A 22,096-nucleotide genomic window follows, 5' to 3' on the forward strand; every position below is an offset into this window, starting at 1 on the left:
TCTTGGTAATGGTGTCTGTTCGCAGCAGTGAAACCCTAACTAAGACAGCTCCCAGCTTGGCTATTTGGTGAGTTGTTTCAAAGGATGGATGGCTGCTGCATGTAGCTTAGACAATTATGATTCAGAAAAAGTTTGAGAAAAGAAATTCTAGAGCACTGGGTACCTTGCTAAGTCTCTCTTCCCATTCTCAAGATAAAAACAATAACCTCAAATTATTATGTACATTTGTTTGCTAAATGTAAATAACAATAAATTTATATTTAAATTTCAATGTATGCTTACCTGTGAGGGTCTTTGGAGCTTGGTATAATATACACACACTCCCTCTTGGTCAAGGTGCTCTCTATCCAGGATTTCTGGGACTAAAAGAGAGTTTAAAGATGGTTAACGAATTTATCTGAGGAAGTAATTTTATAATAAAAACACAAAGACATGTATAGTATTTATTTTTGCTTTAAACCACTAAATAGATGTGATATATTATTCTCAGTGATGGTACACCTTCATCATTAAAATAATTCCACTTAAATCTGACATGATTTAACAGTGCTGTGCCAAAGGAAACAAACTAAATATGAGAGCCTCAGAATAAAACATAAGCCTCAAGAAGAATTAATGTGATCCTGAACCACTTACCACTTAAGAGTTAAAAGTGGGAGTTGGGGATTTAGCTCAATGGTAGAGCTTGCTAGGCAAGCGCAAGGCCCTGGGTTCTGTCCCCAGCTGGGGGGGGGGGGCACATTTAATTTAGAGAAAACAAAGCCCAGCCTAATCTCTCAGGGATTTCTGGAAAGCTTAGTGACACAGACTGGCTAATGGTGCTGTGATGCCAAGGAGCAGCAAGCCAAGTTCTAGTCAAAGGAAAGTCATCAGAAAAAACTGCTAAGAAACAGAAACAGAGTAGGCTATCTATGATCTACCCAGGCAGCAGCGTATCTCATCTCATCTTGTAGGTTAAACAAGGCTGAGCTCTTAAGTACCTGGACGGGAGATACGGTAAGGGTAAGTTATTAACATTTAATCTACCAAATTCATGTGTCAATCTTATGATTAACCACAATCAGATTGTAAGTAAAAAAAATAAAAAGCAAAAACTCAGTGAGGAAAATGTCAATAACTCTAGATCACATAAGTTTAAATACACTTCTAACTAGGATATGCATATTAAAAGGTTTTAAACACAATAAACAAGTTCATTTTGATAAATATGTGCCCACTTCTGCATCCCACATTAAAAAAAATGCATTTACTTTCTTCAAACACAACATAGGAAATTCACAAAAAGTTATGGTATATTTATCCATAAGGATGAATCAACAAATATTCCGACAATGTATATATTTATAAAATATACAGACTGATCACACCGTGATTAATAAATCAAATTAATCCTCAATATTTAAAATAAAGTACTTAGGAGTCAAAATAAAAACCACAAGTATCAAGTTAGGCCTTTAATCCCAGCACTTGGGAGGCAGGCAGATCTCCGAGTTCAAGGCCTTCCTTGTCCTATAGATAAGAGATCCAGAATAGCTGGGGCTATACAGAGAGAAACACTGTCTGGAAAAACCAACCAACCAAGAAGTAAACAAACACAAGTATCTAAAATTCTTAGATGTGAATAATGTGTCACATATTCTGTTCTAGTTTGCTTTCTTCTTGTGGTAACAAAAGCCCACAACCAAAAACAACTCAAGGAAGAAAAGGTTTATTTAAGCCTACACTTCCAACTAAAAGTTCATTGCTGAGGAAAGTAAAGGCAGAAACTGAAGCAGAGATCATAGAGAAATGCTGTTTACAGTCTTATACAGCTATTCTAAGGACAGAACCACCCACAGTAGTCTGGGCCCTCCTGCAACGAGTACCCATTAAGAACATGCCTCACAGATATGTCCATAGGCCAATCTGAAGAAAGGAATTTAGTTGAGATTTCCTTTTCAGAGATGTGCAATCTTGACAACCGAGGCTATAAATATGGTCTAAACTGTGTGAAGTGAGAGTATAGCCTTAGGGATTGGAGGAGGGAAAATGTGGGTGCCAGTGACAAAGAGTAGCCAAATGTCCAAAATAAAAAATATAATGGGGGCTAAGAGGTTGCTTTGCAGTTAAAAGTTCTTGGCCTTCTTGAAGAGTACCTGAGTTCAGTTCCCAACATTCAGATCAGGTGGTTTACAACTGACTGTAATTCCCACTCCAGAGGACCTAGTACACTCTTCTGGCCTCTACCAGGACCACAAGTGGCACTGGTTCATACACACAAATTAAAAAAAAAAAATCAGTTTGTTAAGCCAAGCACAGTGAGGCACACATGTAATCCCAGTACTTGGCAGATAAGAGGATGGAGCACTGAGATCCAGGTGAGCTTGGCCTACCAAGTAAGACCCTGTTTCAGAACATACACACACTCCAAGAAAGAAAAAAAAATGACAAAAAGGAACACTGAGCTAGTTAGATATTTCAGTGGGTAAAGGTGCTAACCTGAATCTGATTCCTGAAGCCCACATATTGGGAGAGAGAACTGACTCCCAAATGCCTCAGACCTACACACGTATGCAAACAGCAAGAAGGAGAAGTTAAAAGAAAGTCTCTAAATCTGAGTAGTCTTGAGATTGCAGAGACCACAGAGCTATTAGGTCTGGGTTCAATTCCTGACACTGCATAAGAAAAATGTGGGGGGAGGGGGTGGTTTTTGAGACAGGGTTTCTCTGTATAACTCTAGCCATCCTGGAACTCACTCCACAGACCAGGATGGCCTCAAACTCAGAGATTTGCCTGTCTCTGCCTCCCAAGTGCTGGGATTAAAGATGTGTGCCACCACTGACTGCAAAAATAAAATTTCTTTTTTACGTTATATCCTACACACATGTAGATGGCAAAGAACTCATATTTCTAAAGGAAACCTCTAGAAAAAAATGTTGGTAGTGAAATTCAAACATTAATGATAAATTTTAATTCATCTTATTTGTTTCTGAAATTCAATCATTCTGACCTCATTCAAAATCTCCATTTACTAGGTATTAAGTTCCTTTGAATGTGCTTATTTAGACAAAAATTACGACATGACCTTCAGTCAACAAAGTTACAACTAGGCCCTATGGAACTTAGAGTCTTTTACAAACATTTCTTACATGACAAAGGCCATTTGCATAGTCCTTCCAGAACCTTTTTTGTAAACTAAAATCTGGTTATTTTCTGAAGACTGTTTTGATTGCTCAGGAAAGAACTCGTAGCTCTTCCATATCCTGGCAGTCTTTTTATAATACTTGAAACTTTGCTAGTCTTTTTTTTTTTTTTTTTTTTTTTTCTCCCTAGGTATACCTGCATTTCCTTCTCAACTACTCTCCATCATTCTCAGTCTCTTATCCAGAACAAAACCACTGCAAACTCCTATAAGAGCTGGCAAGATCACCTAGAGGGCAAAAGTACTTGTAGCACAAACTAGCAAATTGAATTCAATCCCTGGAAAGGCAGAGAACACGGAGTCTGTGATCGTCAGGTTGGGTTACACAGTTAGACCCTGTCTCAACAAAAACAAAGTAACACAAAGTTAAACAACAAAATTACCCTCCTACTCTATCAACATTCACTTTTCCTTCACAGTTGTAACTATGCTACCATTCAAATACAACCACTGGCCCTAAATCCCATACATTTGAAATCAGGGACATTCTTCACCAATTTTCTAGCTTTTTCCTTATATTAACTGGTTTATTCCCATCAGGATGCAGAATATCTCCAAGCCTTTAAAGAAAGAACACAGACCTTTTCTTGACTGCACTTTTCCCTCAAGTTACCCAGTTCATGCTTCTGCCTCGACCTGGATAAGCACAAAGAGCACTAGAGAAAAGTTTGGCTTTTTAACTCTGAACATTTCCAGTACTTTCTAGAACCTACGGTAAAGCAGTCAGATTTTCAAGTCACCCTCCTCAGGTAAGCTCCACTGTTACTGAATCGGGTATCGCTCTATGTAGACCTGGCTGGCCTCAAACTCAGAGTTCCAAGTGCCTCTGACTCTAGAGTGCTGGGATTGAAGGTGTGAAATAAGTTTGATAGACTAGCAATTTCTTTAGATCCCCAGGTTAATTCTCATACTGTGTTCTCACTTATAAAATAGAAGCACTCAATAAATTAGATAATTGTTGAATGTTACTGTATGGTCCACTCTTCATTTCCTTGCAGATTCATTCTCCTTCCCCATTTCCGGAGTAGGTGGGGGCTGCTACAGATTGAATTTAGGAACATGCCCATAACTAATGACATGTTCTACCACCACTACATTCTCCACAGCCCTCCCCAATTGTTTGTTTTTCTTTTCTTTTTTTAAAGACAAGTCTCACTATGCAGACCTGGATGGCCTGGAACTTAGCATGAAACTGGCTGGTCTCAAACTCACAGAAATCTTGCCTGCCTCTGCTCTCTTGAGATTAAAGGAGTGTACCCCTATGCCCAACCTTCCTTCTCAACCTTTTAAAGGCTGGCATACTTCATTTTCTAAAAAAGATTTAAAAAAAAAATCAGACATTAAATTTCTTTCTTTCCAACTATATTTTCCTATTATGTTCATAGCTAGCTCACTATACATTGAATAACTCACAAAAGTCTATTTCTACATTCCATCCCAACATTGAAAAAAAATTGCAGGCCAGGTGAGGTAGCACACACCTTTAATTCCAACATTTGGGAGTGAGTTTAAGGCCAGCCTAGTCTACTGAAAGATCTACCTCAAAAAACAAACTATGTTTTAACCCCAAACTCATGCCACATATCAACTGTCTGGCATTCAGCTCTTTTTATACCTAAAATGTACCTCAAACTTGAAATTGAACCCTTACCCAAATACTCATTCTTTATGCAGTTTTGCCTAACAAGGCAAGTTTTCTTAATATTGGAGTAATTGAAATATCACAGCTCCCTAAGTGTAGAGATTACAATCAAGTGCCATCAAGCCCAGAAGCCAAGCAAAATTATAAAAAAGAAAACTACACCTAAAATGCCTGTATCAGATTGCTTCTAGGCAAGACTGTGGGTACATTTTCTTGATTAATGATTCATATAGAGGAGGGTGCAATGTATTATTGGGGCCGCTGCCATCCATGAGCAACAGATCCTGGTTTGTTTAAGAAAGCAGGATCGGGGCTGGAGAGATGGCTCAGAGGTTAAGAGCACTGTCTGCTCTTCCAGAGGTCCTGAGTTCAATTCCCAGCAACCACATGGTGGCTCACAACCATCTATAATCAGGTCTGGTGCCCTCTTCTGGCCTGCAGGCATACATGCAGGCAGAAAGCTGTATGATGTATACATAATAAATAAATAAATGTAAAAAAAAAAAAAAAGAAAGAAAGCAGGATCAAGGGCTGGGGATTTAGCTCAGTGGTAGAGCGCTTGCCTAGGAAGCGCAAGGCCCTGGGTTCAATCCCCAACTCAAAAAAAAAAAACCAAAAAAAAAAAAAAAAAAAAAAGAAAGCAGGATCAAGCAATAAGGACCAAGCCAGTAAACAGGTTTTCCTCAATGACTTCTGCTTCCTGCAAATTCCTGCTCTGACTTCCCATAGTAAATGGTAGAGTATGACCTGAAAGTTAAAATGAAATAAATCCTTTCCTTTTCAACTTGTTTTAGATTATAGTGTTTTTTCACAATAATAGAAACCCTAAATAAGACAGAAATTGATACCCAGATTTGTGGGATGTTATAATAGAACTGATCATGTTTTGGGGGTAATTGTGGGGATATTAGAACTATGGGCTGGAAAACCCATTGGATGTTCAGAGCTTCATAAGCTGCTGTGGGAACGCAGACTATAATGCTGAAAACAGAGCAGATAACAGAGTCCTGGCTTGTGTAGTTTCAGGGGAAAGTTTAAGAGTCCCTTAAAACACTCTATGGGGGCAATTCCATTTTTGAATTTTGGTCAGTTGGTGCATATGAATCAGCTTTCATTAACAGGAGACTAGAGACATTAAAGTGAAATCTTTGCTTTGCAAGGACAACCCATACTGGTCAGCTGGAGTAGAAGACTAAGAAAAGAACGGCTCTTTTTTTGTGGCATCTCCTAAGTGATCAGCCACATCAAGATGAATATATCCTTTCCAGCCATCAGTTGTCAGAAACTCAAAGAAGTAGGCAATGAACACAAACTTTGCACTTTCTAGGAGAAGCACATGGGCCAGAGAAGTAGCTGCTACTGCTTCTGAGTAAAAAGTAGAAGGGTTATGTGGTAAGAATCACCAGTGGGAACAAGCAAGGTTTTCCCATGAAGCAAAAGAGTGCACCTTTTGGTTGTTATAACCAAGGGAAACTGGGGAAAGGAAGCATAAGTCTATTGTGGGACAAATTGTAGATGCCAATCTGAGCACTCTCAACTTGGGTATTGTTATGAGAAAGAAAGGATAGAGAGGGAGAGAGAGAGGAAGAGAAAGATAAAAAGGAGTGTGTGAGCTCTCTATCTCCTCTTGCTCCCTGCTCTTCCCCTCTTCCCCTTTGTCCCTTCTCTCCCCATTCCCCTCCCCTCTTTCCTCCAAGTGTTCATGGCCAGCCTTTACTTCTCTTCTCTTCTTCTCTCATTAAACCCCTCCATGTGGGGAAAAAAAAGAAGAGTGTGTGCATGGGGGGGTGGGGAGGGCTGGAGGGGCATGACAGAGACAGGGACAAAGAGATACAGAAAATGAGAATATTCCTGGACTAATAGATACTACTGTGCTTCAATCGCTGGGGCCCAAAGAAGCTCACAGTCTCTAAGCTTTTCTGTATCTTTAAAGATGATGACCATCAATATGCTGTCAGATAGTCCTTGAACAAAGAATAAAAGGAGCTCAAGACCAAAGCACCTAAGATTGAGCATCTTGTTACTCTACATGTCCTCCAACACAAATATCAATGTACTACTCTGAAGAAACAAGAAGAAAAACAAGACTTTAGAAAATGCCAAACTTTAGTCAAGAGAATGAAAGAAGCCAAAGAAATATGCCAGAAACAGATTGCCAAGAGACATAGATGTAGGCTGTCTGTGAGTTTCTACTTCTAAATCTTGTTAGAAGTCTTTAAGAATAACAAATAACCCAGGCGTAGTGGCACATCCCTTTACCCCTTTAATTAATTCTAGCACTTGTGTGGCAGAGGCAGGTGGATCTCTGAATTCAAGGCCAGCTTGGTCTACAAAGTGAGTTCCAGGAGTGCTAGGACTACACAGAGTAACCCTGCCTTGAAAAACAAAACAATAACAACAACCAAAGAAAGTAATAAATAAATGACCAGACCTTGAAAAAAATGAAGAGAAGAGGAATAGCATCACTGAGGCAAAATCTTCTGGGAAGTGTTTGGTCCAGAGGGGGCCAAGGATTTTACCTCATGTTGGCAGCCAAACTTGGTCATGTGAAGAATGAAATGGTTGAGGGGAGCAGCAAGGGCTTGGCACTATGAGAGGCCAGTGTAAAGGTGCAGCCTCGGTTGCAGAAGGTTCAGGAATGAGGAAGCCATGGAGGAAAGCTAAAGCTTGGTACCATATGACAGGGTCAGAGTCCCTGAAGAGAGCCCAGGAGAGGCTACTAGTGAAAGTGCAGACTAGTTACAGGACAGACTACAGACTTTTGGAGATGTCAGTCATCATGGAACAACCATCAAAGTCAACAACTGTAAAACGAAGCTGGGCTGAGACTATGAAACATGCTATGTGAAAAGACAGGAATGGAGCTACTCATGTCCTTTGAACCCAGAAGATCATTAGTCCCACATGTCCAACACTTGGCTTTACTGCTGGACTTTGGTTTTGCTTTGATTTGAATATAACTATGCCCTGGTTCTTCCCTTTTGAAATAAGAAAGCATTTAGCTTGTTTTTATATTTTGCATGAACAGTTATCACTATTTTAAACTTTGAACTTTTAAAGTGATTTAATTTTTAAAAACCGCTGGATTTTTAGAAAGTTGGGATGTTCAAACAAGAAAGGGAGAGTTACAGTTTAATAGTAATGTAGTGGTGTCAAGTTGACAAGGAGTCAGCTGTCCTGATTGCTTTGTCAACTTCATACAAGCCAGAATTATATCTAGGAAGAGGAACCTCAGAAAATGCCTTCAAATTCCAAGTCTGAGAGGCATCTTCTTGATTAACAATTGACTTGGAGGGCACAGTTTACTGTGGGTACTGCTACCCATGGGCAGCTGGTCCTGAGTTGTGTAAAGGAAGCAGAGCAAGTCATGAGGAGCAAGTCAGTAGGCAGCAGCATTGCTCCAAAGTTATCTGCTTCAGTTCCATCTTCTAAGTTCCTGCCTTGAATTACTTCCTTCCATGATGGAGTGTGACCTGAGTTATAGATGAATAAAGCCTTTTCCCCCCAAGTTGTTTTTGGTTATAGTGTTTTATATAGCAATAAAAACAGAAATACTTTTTTAAAAACAAAGGTTTTCATTTTATGTGCACTGTTTTGCCTGCATATATTTCTGTGTGAAATCTAATGCAAGATCCCCTGGAACTTGCATTATAGACAATGTACTGGCTGGCATATGGGTGCTTGCCATTGAACCTGGGTCCTCTGGAAGAACAGCCAGTACTCTTAACCACCAAGCCATCTCCCCTAAGACAATTACTGATGAAACTTCAAATTATAAAGATTAAAAACAAAATTACTTGAAAATATAATTTATCAGATGTATCCTATCTTATTTAGGGTTTACATTGCTCTAAATAGACACCATGATCAAGGCAAATTGGGGCTGGCGTACAGTTTTAGAGGTTCAGTCCATTATCATTAAGGTAGGAAGCATGGCAACATGCAGGCAGACATAGTGCTGGAGGAGCTTAGAGGTCTACACTTCGATCTGAAGACAACTAAGGAGACTGTCTTCTGCAGGCAGCTAGGAGGAGGCTTTCTTCCACTGCACAGAGCTTGAGCACCAAGAAACCTCAAAGTCTGACTATAAAGCGACACACTTCCTCCAACAAGGCCACACCTCCTAACAGTGCCAACTTCTCATGAGCCAAACATATTCAAACCACCACATAACCATGAACTATGGAGTTATGAATTATAAAAAACCTTGAAGTTTATATTGGTTTTGGATGCAAAATACCTGTAGTTTTTATAGTTTGTTGGCCCAACTTCTTGTGCTTTCTTTGCTTTCTATGTACAGATAAAATTTGATGTCTCTGCTTCCTGACTGGCAGGTAGGCCTCTTGCTCCTGCTGTCAGGTCTTCTCCATCATGATAGGCTCTATCCCTCTAACCCAAACCCCCTGCCTCCCTATGTCGCAACAGAAAAATAACTACTATATTTACCAAGGAATCTTCTTGGACTAAACTAAAGATAAAAACTTCAAAAATCCAGATTGTGCTGGATAGATGGCTCATGGTTACTAGCACTGGATGCTTCTTCCAGAGAACCCAAGTTCAATACCCAGCATTTATACTGTGGCTCACAGCAACCTGTAACTCCAATTCTAGTGAGTCTGATGCCCTTTTCTATCCTCAATATCACTGCTCACACATAGTACACATACATGCAGGCGAAATAGGTATATACATAAAATAATAAAAGTCAAATAAATTTTTTAAAAGGTCTGGGATTATCAACAAGTCTGCATCAACTGTTCCTCGCTGGATCTTAGATCAACCATAGAGCAGACAGATCTAATCCCGTCTTTGGCCCTCAGTAGGAGAACCATGTCTTTACTGATCTGCAACTGACTACTAAAAACTATCTGGAAGTAGTGGTGCTGCCTCTAATCCCAGCGCTTAGATGGAGGCAGGAAGACTGGGAGACTGAGCTACACAGAGAGCTCCGATTTAACTGGACCAACAAAGAATTGGACCAAAACTAACAAACAGTTTCAGAAAGGGAAAGCACTCCTCAGAAATGAAATGGGCTAGTGAGCTGAGGAAAAGCCCAGAAAGTGCTAGCCACACAGAGCCTGTGACCGTCCACATAGCACCTTTTTTTTTCTTTTTTTTTTTTTTTTTTTTTTTTTTTTTTTTTATTATTTATTTAAAACTGTCCTCAGACACCAGAAAAGGGCATCAGATCCCATTACAGATGGTTGTGGGCCACCATGTGGTTGCTGGGAATTGAACTCAGGACCTCTGGATGAGCAGTCAGTGCTCTTAACTGCTGAGCCATCTCTCCAGCCCTACCTTGCTCTTCTTGAGCGTCTTTCTTCCACTTGTTTTATGAAGACCAGGTAGGAAAGGGTCTCTACTTCTGGTAACCACTGTTCTAAACACCTGTTTTTCACTATCTAGAATCCACATGCTTCCCATTAATAAAACCCTAACTACAATGAATACATTCAAATGTGTTATTTGTGAAATACCATAAAACAAAATTTAGTAACAAAAAAAAAATTGAGCAAGCACCCTTAAAACTGCTAGCTAGACAGTGAAATCAGCATTACTTATAGCTATCAGCTACTGAAAATCATTCATTTTTGTGACAATGGATAGTAAAAAATCCCATTTTTACTAGGATGGGTGGGCATCTAATTAACTAAAGGTTTTGTTTGCTAATCCATCATCACAATTCCAGTCTTACAGTTCCCACATCCCAAGCAGTGGGAAGTAAAGTTGCTGAAAACATAAAGGGTGTCCCTTCTGGCACCATGTTGGCTCTGGGGCAACAAACAAGGTCTGAGACTGAAAAGGAACAAAAAAGCTTTGAGATGAGTCAGTAAATGAGGCAGGCTCCTCAAGAGTTACAATCAGTAGGTCCAGAATGAAACATTGGGATGGGCATCAGGAACTGGGTAGGTCACCTCTTGGCTTTTAGGTATTTTAGTTAGGTTAAAAAAATGTCACAGTTCCATTCCTACAGTGTTGCTCAAAGTAAATCCAAGCAGTCCTGGAGCATATTGGTGGGGAGGTTAAGAGGGGTCTCTCTCTCTCTCTCTCTCTCTCTCTCTCTCTCTCTCTCTCTCTCTCACACACACACACACACACACACACACACACACACACTTACTTTAAGAATATTAAAAACTATAAGAGGGGGTCAGGCAGTGGTGGCACATGCCTTTAATTTCAGCACTTAGAGGCAGAGGCAGGTGGCTCTGAGTCGAGGCCAGCTGGGTCTACAGTATGAGTGCCAGGACAGCCAGGGTCACCTAAAGAAATCATTATCTCTAATAACAAAACCAAAATAAACAAACAAACAAAAAACACGCACAAAGTAGTGATTCTCAACCTTTCTAATGCTGCTACACTTTAATATTGTTTCCTCATTTGTGGTGACACCCCCCCAAACATAAGATTTTTTAAAAAGATTTATGTATTTATTTTATGTATGTGAGTACACTGCGGCTGTCTTCAGACACACCAGAAGAAGGCATCGGATCCCCATTACAGATGGTTGTGAGCCACCATGTGGTTGCTGGGATTTGAACTTAGTACCTTTGGAAGAGCAATCAGTGCTCTTAACTGCTGAGCCATCTCTCCAGCCCATAAGATTATTTTTTGTTACTACTTTATAACTAATTTTGCTACTACTATGAATCGTACATAATTTAAGTATTTTTGGAGATAGTCAAAGAGGCTGAAACCCAGAGAACCGCTGGGCTAGAGAGACAGCTTACTGTTAATAGTTCATATTGCATATATTAGTTACTTTCTTGTTGCTGTGATAAAACAGAATTTATTGGGGCTTAGAATTCCAGAGGGATAGAGGAGTCCATCATGGCAGGAAAATGGCCATGAGCTCACATCCTTCACTATAAATATGAAGCAGAGAAAGAACTGGAAATAGGCTAGGCTTCTTCATCTCAATGCCCATCCCTAATAATATACTTTTTCCAGCAAAGCATACCTAACCCTCCCCAAACAGCATCATCAAACGTGAAGCAAGTGTTCAAATACCCAAGACTACGAGAGACATATCTCACTCAAAGCAGATGCTTGGAGGTAGATTCTCTTAATAAAGTAGCTGTTTTCCTAACAATGCAGCAGATACATCAAATAAATGGACCCACCCACCAATAGCTAATGATAATATTTGGATATATAACAAAAATTAATCTGAAAAAGGGGTACCTAAAGAAATACTAGGGCATTATCTACTAGAAAGCCCAGGTTTTACTCGGTGAGCAAATGCTATTAACACCATTGTCTGAGTATTTTGACAGTTTTTTAATACATATATGTTTTTGGAATTTCCTTAATACAGAATTTCCTCTCAAAGAAATATATTTGGTTTAGTAGATAACTTTTCCAATCTCCTAAGAACCCTCCCTCATATACTCTGTCAAAGTAAAGTACATAAAATGGAGTTGCATCTGGAGTTGTCTATATGTAAGAAACTTAGTAATAAAGGAAATTCTACTAGGTTTCATGTTACTGGAAGAAAATATAGTATACTAATGAAAAAACCATTTTTACCAATTTTAAGCAATTTTACTTTTTAAAAACAAAGATTTATTCTGTGTATTGTCTGTGAGTGTGTGCCAGGTGTTGATACTCTCAGATACCAAGAGGGTGTTAGGTCCCCTGGAGCTGAAGTTACAGTTGATTGTGAGCCTCCCAAAAGAGATGCTAGGAACCATACTCTGATCATCTCAAAGAGCAAAGTGCTCTTGAACTACTGAGACTTCTCTCCAGCTTCCAATTTTACTTAAACAAACAAACAAACAAAATAAAACTATATAACATTAACACCTTTCACCTGAGAGCTCACAAGTACACATCTCCTTAAATAACAAGCTCCACTTCCAGGCATCTGGTTTGGCAGATCAACATCTACCTAACGATTAGTAACTTCAGGATGCAGGGTTTCTTGGCATAGCTCTCTGGCTGTCCTTGAACTGTCTACACCAGGCTGGCCTAGAAGCTTGATTCCACCTCCTCTGCCTCTGCCTCTGCCTCTGCCTCTGCCTCTGCCTCTGCCTCTGCCTCTGCCTCTGCCTCTGCCTCCTGAGTACTGGGATTAAAGGCTTGCTTGTATAGCTGCTGCCACCACCACCAGGCTTAACTTTTAATCAGTGATTGTGCAACTAATAAAGTGTTTACTTCATAATTTTTTGAGTGAACAGTATGTAATTGGCATATGTAAAACATTTAGAATAGTCAGATCTAAATGTTAATATCTACTAGCTAATCTATCAAATTTTGTTTAAAACATATTAGATTCAAGAATATCCTGTGTCTGTTAGAGTAAATTTATATTCTTAAAGATTCTAAAGACTCGATTCACACACTAAAAGATAAGGTGAAGCACTCTAATTGAAAAAACCTTTTCCAATCTCCTCCTCATAGTAACAGCTTCTTGGCTACCTTTTCTTCTATCGCTTTTGGCACACTACAAAACTGTCAGAAGAAAGTGGGTAACTGCTAACTTTCACTTTGTATATCTACAATAAGTAAATTCTGTCAAGGTTGCTATATTATTGATATGGCTTGACTTGGGAGTCTTTTTTCTTTCCATAAGTAAAGAAAAAGGTTGAGGTTTCTGGCAGTCTGGAATATAGATAGTTGAGATACTTAAGGTTTTAGTGTGTTTAAATAACGGTAGGAGAGACAAAAAGTAATTCACAGACTTTAATCCTGACACAGCTCCTGACGTCAAAGAGAAAGAAAGGACCATTTACCTTTAGAAGTTAATGATAACAGGCTATGATATATTAAATCAGATGGAGCAGTGTACAACTAGTTACAGTTATCCAGAAGGTGGAGACATAGGATCCATCCCTTAGGCCCTTAGGAAATCAGCCTAGGCAATATAGCCAAATAAAAGAGATAAGATAAAGATGATTCAGTAAGGGCCAAGTCTACCAGAAGAACTTCTCACCTTCACAGAGCAAGACTTAGTAGGTTCTAAAAATTCTAAAGCTGGGAGGTGGTGGCAACACACTTTTAATCCCACCATTTGGGAGGCAGAGGCAGCCAGATCTACAGAGCTAATTCCAGGACAGCCAAGACTACACAAAGAATCCCTGTCTCGAAAAACAAGGCAAAATACAAATCTAAATCTTCAGAGAACTGAGCATACTACCCAAAAACATGATGTATAGATGGAGAACCATTTTCTAAATCCAAACTGAACCAAACCAGAGTCAATAAATCTCTGAAAGTACTTATCTACTTCAAATTAGATTATCTTTTTATCTTTTAAAAATAAACTGAAAGGTTCAATTCTCCAATTCATTTGTATACACGAACCATTGGAATTAGTTTAATAATTGTAAAATACCATTTAAAGGTGACACACTGAACCAGGCTTGGTGGTACACCCTTTTAGTCCCAGTAATCAGGAGGCAGCAGATGAATATCTATGAGTTCAAGGCCAATCTGATCTATACAGCAAGTTCCAAGCTACACAGTTACTTAGTGATACCTCATTTAAAAAAAAAAAGTGACACCTGGTACTGGAGGGATGGCTCAGCAGTAAAGAGCACACACTATTCTTACAGAGGATTAGAAATTGATTCCCAATCAGACAGATCACAACTGCCTGTAACTCCAACTTCAGGGGACTCTAGCTCTGGCCTTTGTAGGTACCTGCACTAATAAATTAAAAGAAAAAATTACATTCATCTAAATTTTGATATACTCACATAAATGAGGAGCTCAAATCTTCATGATGTTTATATTCCAAGCTAATCTCAACTACTCTTAAGTTTATTTCCAGATATCAAACTTAAAACATACTTTCAAAAGAGAAAACAAAACACAAAACACATGTGCAGCATATTCAATGTTGAAAGTTTCCTAAAAAGAAAGGGAACCAAGGCTGAATAATTATCAATGGCAAACATCATTAACGGCTACGACCCAAAAGTATTGTGTGATTGAATTAAGAACTACAGCTAATGCTAATAACAAGTCCACCGGTCAATCTTTTTTCTTTTTTTCAACACGGAAGTATATAATCTAGTGTTCAAATACTGGACAAAAATATAAGGGTACCGTGTCACAAAACCTCTGACTAGAACATTCTATTCAGTTTTCCAAGTGCTAACTTGGATAGACCACTTCAAAACTTTTACTTACCCATCTCCAATGTTAGAGATTGAACCGAAGCATTACACATACTCCATACACAATCAATCTGCCAGTAAACTATGCACCCAGGAATAAGCATTTTTTTTCAGTTTATATTTTAAGTAATGCCTTCAACCATCATACCTGCACCTTTTAGGCAATGATCAAATTACAACATGGTTTCATTTAACAGTTGGTTATAAACAACACTAGAAATACTAGTCCACAAAAGTTACCTATTTATTTATTTTGATTTTTCAAGGCAGGACTAAACTCAGATCTGCTTACCTCTGCCTCCCTGGTGCTGGGATTAAAAGTGTGCACTACCATGGCTGGCATAATTCTTTGATTTTTGGCATCTTAATCCCTTTCTTTTCCACCTTTACCCAAGGAACCATCTCCATGGCCTGTAACAGACTCATGAAAATAACAATTTATAATAAGAATTATATAGTATAGACCCATTATTCCCAAGCGATTTTTTTTTGACAGATGACCCAAAAGGTGAGGAAACTGAATTGAATTATTGAATAAAGAACCCACTTTTTAGTCAAGTATGGTGGTGCAAGCATTTAATCCCAGCACTCAGGAGGCAGATCTCTTATTTAGAAGCTAGCCTGGTCTTGGAGGGGAAAAAAAAAAGATGACAATGAGGAAGGAGGAGGAAAAGAGGGAGGAAAAGAAACATACACACACACACACACACACACACACACACACACACACACAATATTTTAAGCTCTCCTAAGATTTTACTATAACTCAAATGCATAGTGTAATGTTAATCACTCAACTCACTATTAGGAATTAAGCAGGACAAAAAAATAAAATTAAGATTCTTAATTTTAAATTTTGCTTCTTGGTTTTTTTTTTTTTTTTTTTTTTTTTTTTTTTCTTTTTTTTCCGGAGCTGGGGACCGAACCCAGGGCCTTGCGCTTCCTAGGCAAGCGCTCTGCCACTGAGCTAAATCCCCAACCCCGGTGTTTTGCTTCTTTTTTTTTTTTTTTTTTTTTAAAGATTTATTCATTTTATTATATATAAGTACACTGTAGCTGTCTTCAGACACACCAGAAGAGGGCATCGGATCTCTTTACAGATGGTTGTGAGCCACCATGTGGTTGCTGGGAATTGAACTCATGACCTCTGGAAGAGCAGTCAGGTGCTCCCAACCACTGAGCCATCTCTCCAGCCCTTAATTTTAAATTTTAAAGTGAGACTGTTCTTCTTACAGAATCAACAAGTTTATGCATGTCCAAACGATACTAAGTTCAAACTATGTGCCATATACGAATTACTTACAAAACTAAAGCTATTTTGGGGGTTGGGGAGGTTAATGAAAACATTTTAAACAAATGTATGCTGTTTACCATCTAAAATGAAAAACTAGATATACCACTGAATAGGCAGTACTTAACGACTTGCAAGGCACTTGGATTCAACTCACCCTCCAGTAGAGTCCTTTAAATCAAAGCCGTAAGTATTTAAATGAAATGATTTAGCAGAGGTAGAGGGATTTGAACTTTCCTTTCAAGAAATAGGAAAAGCGAGGTGACAGACACCTGTAATTCCAGAGCTCAGAAGATGGAGGCAAGAGGATAAGGAACTCAATGAGGGCCTCTGGATTTGAGGCCAGCCTGGGCTACATGTAACCCAGTCTCAAGTAAAAGTAGTCTTCAATGACTTCTCAAACCAAAGTGAGAAATGCATTACTTTCACATGTACTTTTTAAAGACACTTCTAAACCTAGCCGGACGTGGTGGCGCACGTCTTTAATTCTGGGAGGCAGAGGTAAGCGGATCTCTGTTTAGAGCCAACCTGGTATACACAGCGAGTTCCAGGCCAGCCAGGGTTACAAGCAAGACCTTGTCTCAAAAATAGAGAAAAGAAGAAAACTAAACCTGTCAGACTTCGGCAAAGGAACACCAGTTTGCATAAAGCCTATCAAGTTAAACTACTGAGCAGGAATGCCTTTCCTGCTCAGATCCTAGATCTAAATGGCTTTCTTTGTAAGAAATCTCCAAATCCGGTTCCTGGCCTTAACAACAAAAGCTCTAGCCAACGCTGCAACACACCGACTCCCTCCAGTCTGCACATTGGCTTCAAACTGTCTGGGACAACAGATGAGGTAGTTCGACGCAGACCTGGCAACGCAGTCTCAACCTCCCAGGAATTGTCCCTTCCCTGTCCCTTGCTAAAGAAAAGTCCGAACCACAACGCAGTCTACACCGTCAAAATCACTCCCGTTCTATTAAAAAGTAATAATAGTAGAAAATGTACCTGTAGAGAGTCTGCGGCACAGCCAATAAGTCACAGCTCGGAACCCGCTCCCTTCTCCTTTCCGTAACACCTCAGCCCTCCCTCCCTTTCCGTGTCAACTCCGCGGCTTCGCTGCGAGCGGAGGCGCCCGGAGGGCCACAGAGCTCCCCGGAGCGGCGCACAGGCTCCCGCGAGGCCCGCCCGCGCCAGGCCCGGCTCCGTACCATTCTCCTCAAGGGGCGGACTCCGGAAGGGCAGCGGCTCCTCCTCCTCCTCCGCGGCCTGCAGCCATCTATCGGAAAGCGTCTCCGGAGGCGGTGGCACGGGCCACCGAACAAGGACAGCCCCGGGAAACCTTCTCAGAACTAACTCAGCTCCAGCGCTAGCAGCAGAAGTCGAGTCTTTCATAATTGTGCGACCAGCTCCGCCGGGTGACTGGCCACAGGGACGCGCCCGCGCCCGCCTCCGCCGGAGACGGGGCCGCGGCAGCCACGTGACGGGGGCGTCGAGTGCGTCGCGCGGAGGGCGTGTCACGTGAAGGGCGCGTTTACTGCGGCCTACCCCTAATCCCCGCCCAGCCGCCGGCCGGGAAGCGCAGAGCTGCGGTTTTCCCTGGTGTTGCTGGCTTCAGCTTCCCCTGCCTCCGTCTGTGAGAACTTGTTCCGCTTTAATGACCGGATCCCCGGGTTCGCCAAAAAGTAACTCCCGCGGCCAGACACGATTGTCTTGTTTCTTTTGCTATCGCATCCGTCTATGTTGGTTATTAGCGATAGCTTCCCACACGTTATCCTTTCCCATCAAGGGTGCAGTCTGTTATTATCGCTGCTATTATAAGTGGCTTATTTTATGTGTATGTGTGTTTTGCCTCATGTATGTCTGTGTAACATATGTGTGCAGTGTCCTCGGAAGACCGCCCTAGATCATCTGGAACTGGAATGTCAGACAATTAGTGTTTTTTGAGTCCCTTGTGGCTCAGGCTCCTGGTCTAAAATGACCTTGAACTATGGAATTTGCTTTTAATCCCACAGTTCTGGGATTGCCAGCTTTCGCCATCCTGAAAGGTTTTTTGGATTTTGGTTTTTTTGTTTTGTTTTGTTTTGTTTTTGTTTTTGTTTTTTGTTTTGACCAGGAGTAGTTGGCACATGCCTATAATCCCAGCACTCAAAAGGCTAAGGCAGGAGGATTGCAGTAAATTCGAGACTAGTGAGGGTTAGAATGACAACACCGTCTTAAAAACACAAAACCAAATCTGCTTTTGACACATCATCTTTTTGCTCTTACAAATTTAAAGGCTCCACTGCCTGAAGCTCCGTTCTGCCTCTATCTTTGCTCTTTTTACTCTAACTAATCTCAAATTTACTGTAATCTTCCTGCCTTAACCTTCCGAGTGCTGAGATTACAGGCATGTACCACTACTGGTCTAAAAAAAAAAAAAAAAAAAAAAAAAATCAAGATGGCAAACGCCTGTAATTCTAGAAGGGAGGGGCAGGCAAACGCCTATAATTCTAGAAGGCAGGGGCAGGCAAATCTCTGTGAGTTAGAAGCCAACTTCCAGGTCTGCCAGAGATACATAGTGAGACACTGTCTCAATTAAACACCCCCCCCAAAAAAAACCCTACCAGATTCACTGATGAATAATTGACACATTTAAGTGTACAATTTGATAAACTTCGACATGAAATCACTACTCCAATCAAGGCAATGAACGTATTCATTAGTCCCAGATTTCTGGCACCCTTGCTAAACACTTCCTGTGTGTACAGATCTCATCGCTCTAACTCAGTGGTTCTCAACCTTACTAACACTGTGTGGCTTTAACACAGTTCCTTATATTATGGTGAACCTCCCCCAACCATAAAATTCTTTTTATTGCTACTTCATAACTATAATTTTGCCACTGTTATGAATCATAATGTAGATATCTGAAATGCAGGATATCTGATATGCAGCCTACAGGTTGAGAACCAACATTCACACTGCAAGTGTCTCTAGGTCTCTGTAGGGAATTGGTTCCAAGACTCCCCATACCCATAATATATATCTTCAAGAATACATTAAATTGGGCTGGAGAGATGGCTCAGTGGTTAAGAGCATTGACTGCTCTTTCAGAGATCTTGAGTTCAGTTCCCAGCAACCACATGATGGCTCACAACCATCTGTAATGGGGATCTGATGCCTTCTTCTGGTGTGTCGGAAGACAGCAACAGTGTACTCACATATATAAAATAAATAATTAAATCTTGAGAGAGAGAGAGAGAGAGAGAGAGAGAGAGAGAGAGAGAGAGAGCCACAGCCCTGCATTTAATCACAAAGTTTATCACGAAGCATTCCTGGCTTATTCCTCCTGAGTTCCATTAAAATGATAGGCCTCCGCTGTCCTCTCTAATCCCAGTTGTGCATACATTTGTGTTTTCTTAGCCTAAATTACAGCAAAAATAAAACCTCTTGAAAAAATAAATTAATACATGCAATAACCAACAAAATGCAAACGTGTATTTCTTTAGCAATTAATAAAATGTTCAATATAGATATAATTTTATTTCCAAATACTTTCCTTCTTTAGTTGATTGAGTCCACATAGAACCCATGTATAAGGTGGGACAACTGCACTAGCCTGCTTTGTGTCTACAAATGTACTTTGGCTGTACTATCTGAAGTTTTGTACAATGTGCGCTTAATTTGGTTTGGTCTAGCTTCTTCCATGCTCAATAGTCATTATCTACCAAGCAATATAACCCACAGTTCACTGAGGCAGGCCTCTTCAACAAAATTCATCCAACCACTGTATCTCTAACAAGTTTTGTGGTGTATATAAACCATCTGCAGGCACTCCCCATCTTGTAGGCCTAGGAGGAACAGTGTTTTTAAGTATTTTAATTGCTGGCCATGGTGGTACATGTCCTTAATCCTAGCACTAGGGAGATTGAGGTATGCTTACCTCTGTGAGTTCAAGGCCAATCTGGTCTACATAGCAAGTTCCAGGCCAGCCAAAACTACATAGTGAGAGCATGTCTCAAAAAAAAATTAAAAAAAAATATATAATAGATTTCCAGTGAATATTCCAAGGATCTTGATTAACATGCAATCATTCAATAACTATATTTGTCTTTTCAATTTCAATTGAGTCTATACATTTTGTGACTTTTCTCTCTTTATAATCTAGGAGATAGGACAAACAAGAAAATCAAAATATAACAAAATGAAATTAGTTTATTTCTTGTGAAGTTTAAAACTCTGGTTAAAAAGGAAAAGTTTCTTCTATATAGACATCTAGCAGAAGGTATGGCCCATATTAAAGGTATGTCTTTCTGCATTAAGATTCAGATTCTTGCCTAGCAAGCACCTCAAGATCTGAATTAAAAGCTTCTGTCTAGACCAATGAGCTGGGCATTTAATCCCAGCACTTGGGAGGCAGAGGCAGGTGATCTCTTGAGTTTGAAGCCAACCTGGTCCACAGAGCTCAGGACAGCTAAAAAAAAAAACCCCGTCTGGAAAAAAAAAAAAAAAAAAAAAACCAAACAAGCAAACAAACAAAAGGACCAAATGTCTTCCCACCTCAAAGATCCAGACTGGAAGTGGATTCACCCTCTTCAAACCAAGGTGAAAATTTCTCACAGGTATGTCCTCCATTTCTGGATTATAGTTCATTTCAGACGTAGTCAAGTTGACAACCAAGAATGGCCATCACAACACTCATACACATAAAATAAAAATAATTTAAAAATTAAAAATAAAGAAATTTAATTCAAGAAGCTTTTCAGAAGTTGGCAAAATAGTTTAGTGGGTAAAGGTGTTGCTGCACAAGCCAAGGGGTCTGAGTTCCATCCCTGGACCATTGTCAAGGTGGAAAGAGAATCCTCACACACATGCACACTAGCAAGAATCAGAAGAATTTTACAGATGAGCCGTCTCCCAACCCGCCCTGTATCTTCCTGTACTCCAATAATCATAATAATCATGCTGAAGATGACGTCTGCGGGAGGTCCTGAGGTCATTGAGGGAGGCACAGACTTTTGGGTCCCTGGAATGGGCTCTTGCAAGTGTGAGTAGTGCAAGTGAAATGTAAGATGAACCCACAGTGAAGGCAAACGTCACCAAAACAGTATTAACCGCCTGGATAGTGCGTACCCTCCCTGTTTCTCTCCTTCCTCATCTTACCCTACGGTTAACAGTCTCACACCGAGGAGGGCTGACCTCAAGCTCTCAATGGGGGTACTGTAGAAATGACAGTGTGTGACTTCTGAGGCTTGATCACAGAGAACACTCTGGCTTCCATCTTGTTCTTTCAGATCACTCAATCAGAGAAGCTGAGCGGCCTTTCAGAAAGTACACATGGCAAAGAACTAAGGCCCCGCCCATAGCCTACCTGCCAGCCATATAGCCAAGCCATTGTGGAGGGCGTCGGCATTCTCAGTAACTCCAGAACTCTTCAAGAAGTCAGCTAAGCCCTTCTCAACATCCTGGCCCCAGGGAAGTGTTTTTTTCAAGCCTCTAATTTTCTTGGATAATTTATGTAGCAATATCTAACTGATAAGATTGTGGCATCACTAGGTCATTATTCCATGATAGAATTTAATTACAACTGGGGGACATTTGGAAATCTTCAAGGCAGTTGAATTACAACTGAGTCTTGTGGAAATATACTGAGGAAGGCATTCCAGACAAGAGAATATCTGAATGAATGCAGTAAGAATTGCCCTTTAAATCGCTCCTACACTGGAAATCCTTCAGTGGCTCTGCTGTTCTCATAAACAAGTTTGACTGGGTGTAATCCCAGAACGTGGGAGGCAGAAGCAGGGGGATCTCTGTGAGTTTGAGGCCAGTCAGAACTATATAGTGGGACCTTGCTTCAATCATTCATACATACATACATACATACATACATACAT

The 22,096-nt window shown here is 40.2% G+C and overlaps 1 protein-coding gene across 3 annotated transcripts in view; it reads right to left on the reverse strand.

Moving 5' to 3' along the window:
• Positions 1-17,699, reverse strand: part of Trpm7 (transient receptor potential cation channel subfamily M member 7) — an 84,927-nt gene extending 67,228 nt beyond the window's left edge. For 2 of the 3 annotated variants that reach the window (XR_004388031.1, XM_032904142.1), the window contains exons 1-3: positions 17,432-17,699; positions 15,240-15,358; positions 283-362 (exon numbers count right to left, since the gene is read on the reverse strand). Coding sequence is in view for 2 of the 3 variants with exons in the window: in XM_032904142.1 (XP_032760033.1) it covers positions 283-362; positions 15,240-15,290 (131 nt within the window). In the remaining variant the exon portion in view is untranslated. The remainder of the gene's footprint in view (positions 1-282; positions 363-15,239; positions 15,359-17,431) is intronic. The other variant, XM_032904143.1, reaches the window with a different exon arrangement.
• Positions 17,700-22,096: the final 4,397 nt, after the last annotated feature.

The sequence above is a fragment of the Rattus rattus genome, chromosome 5 (genome assembly GCF_011064425.1).
Source record: "Rattus rattus isolate New Zealand chromosome 5, Rrattus_CSIRO_v1, whole genome shotgun sequence".
NCBI classification, from domain to species: Eukaryota; Metazoa; Chordata; class Mammalia; order Rodentia; family Muridae; genus Rattus; species Rattus rattus.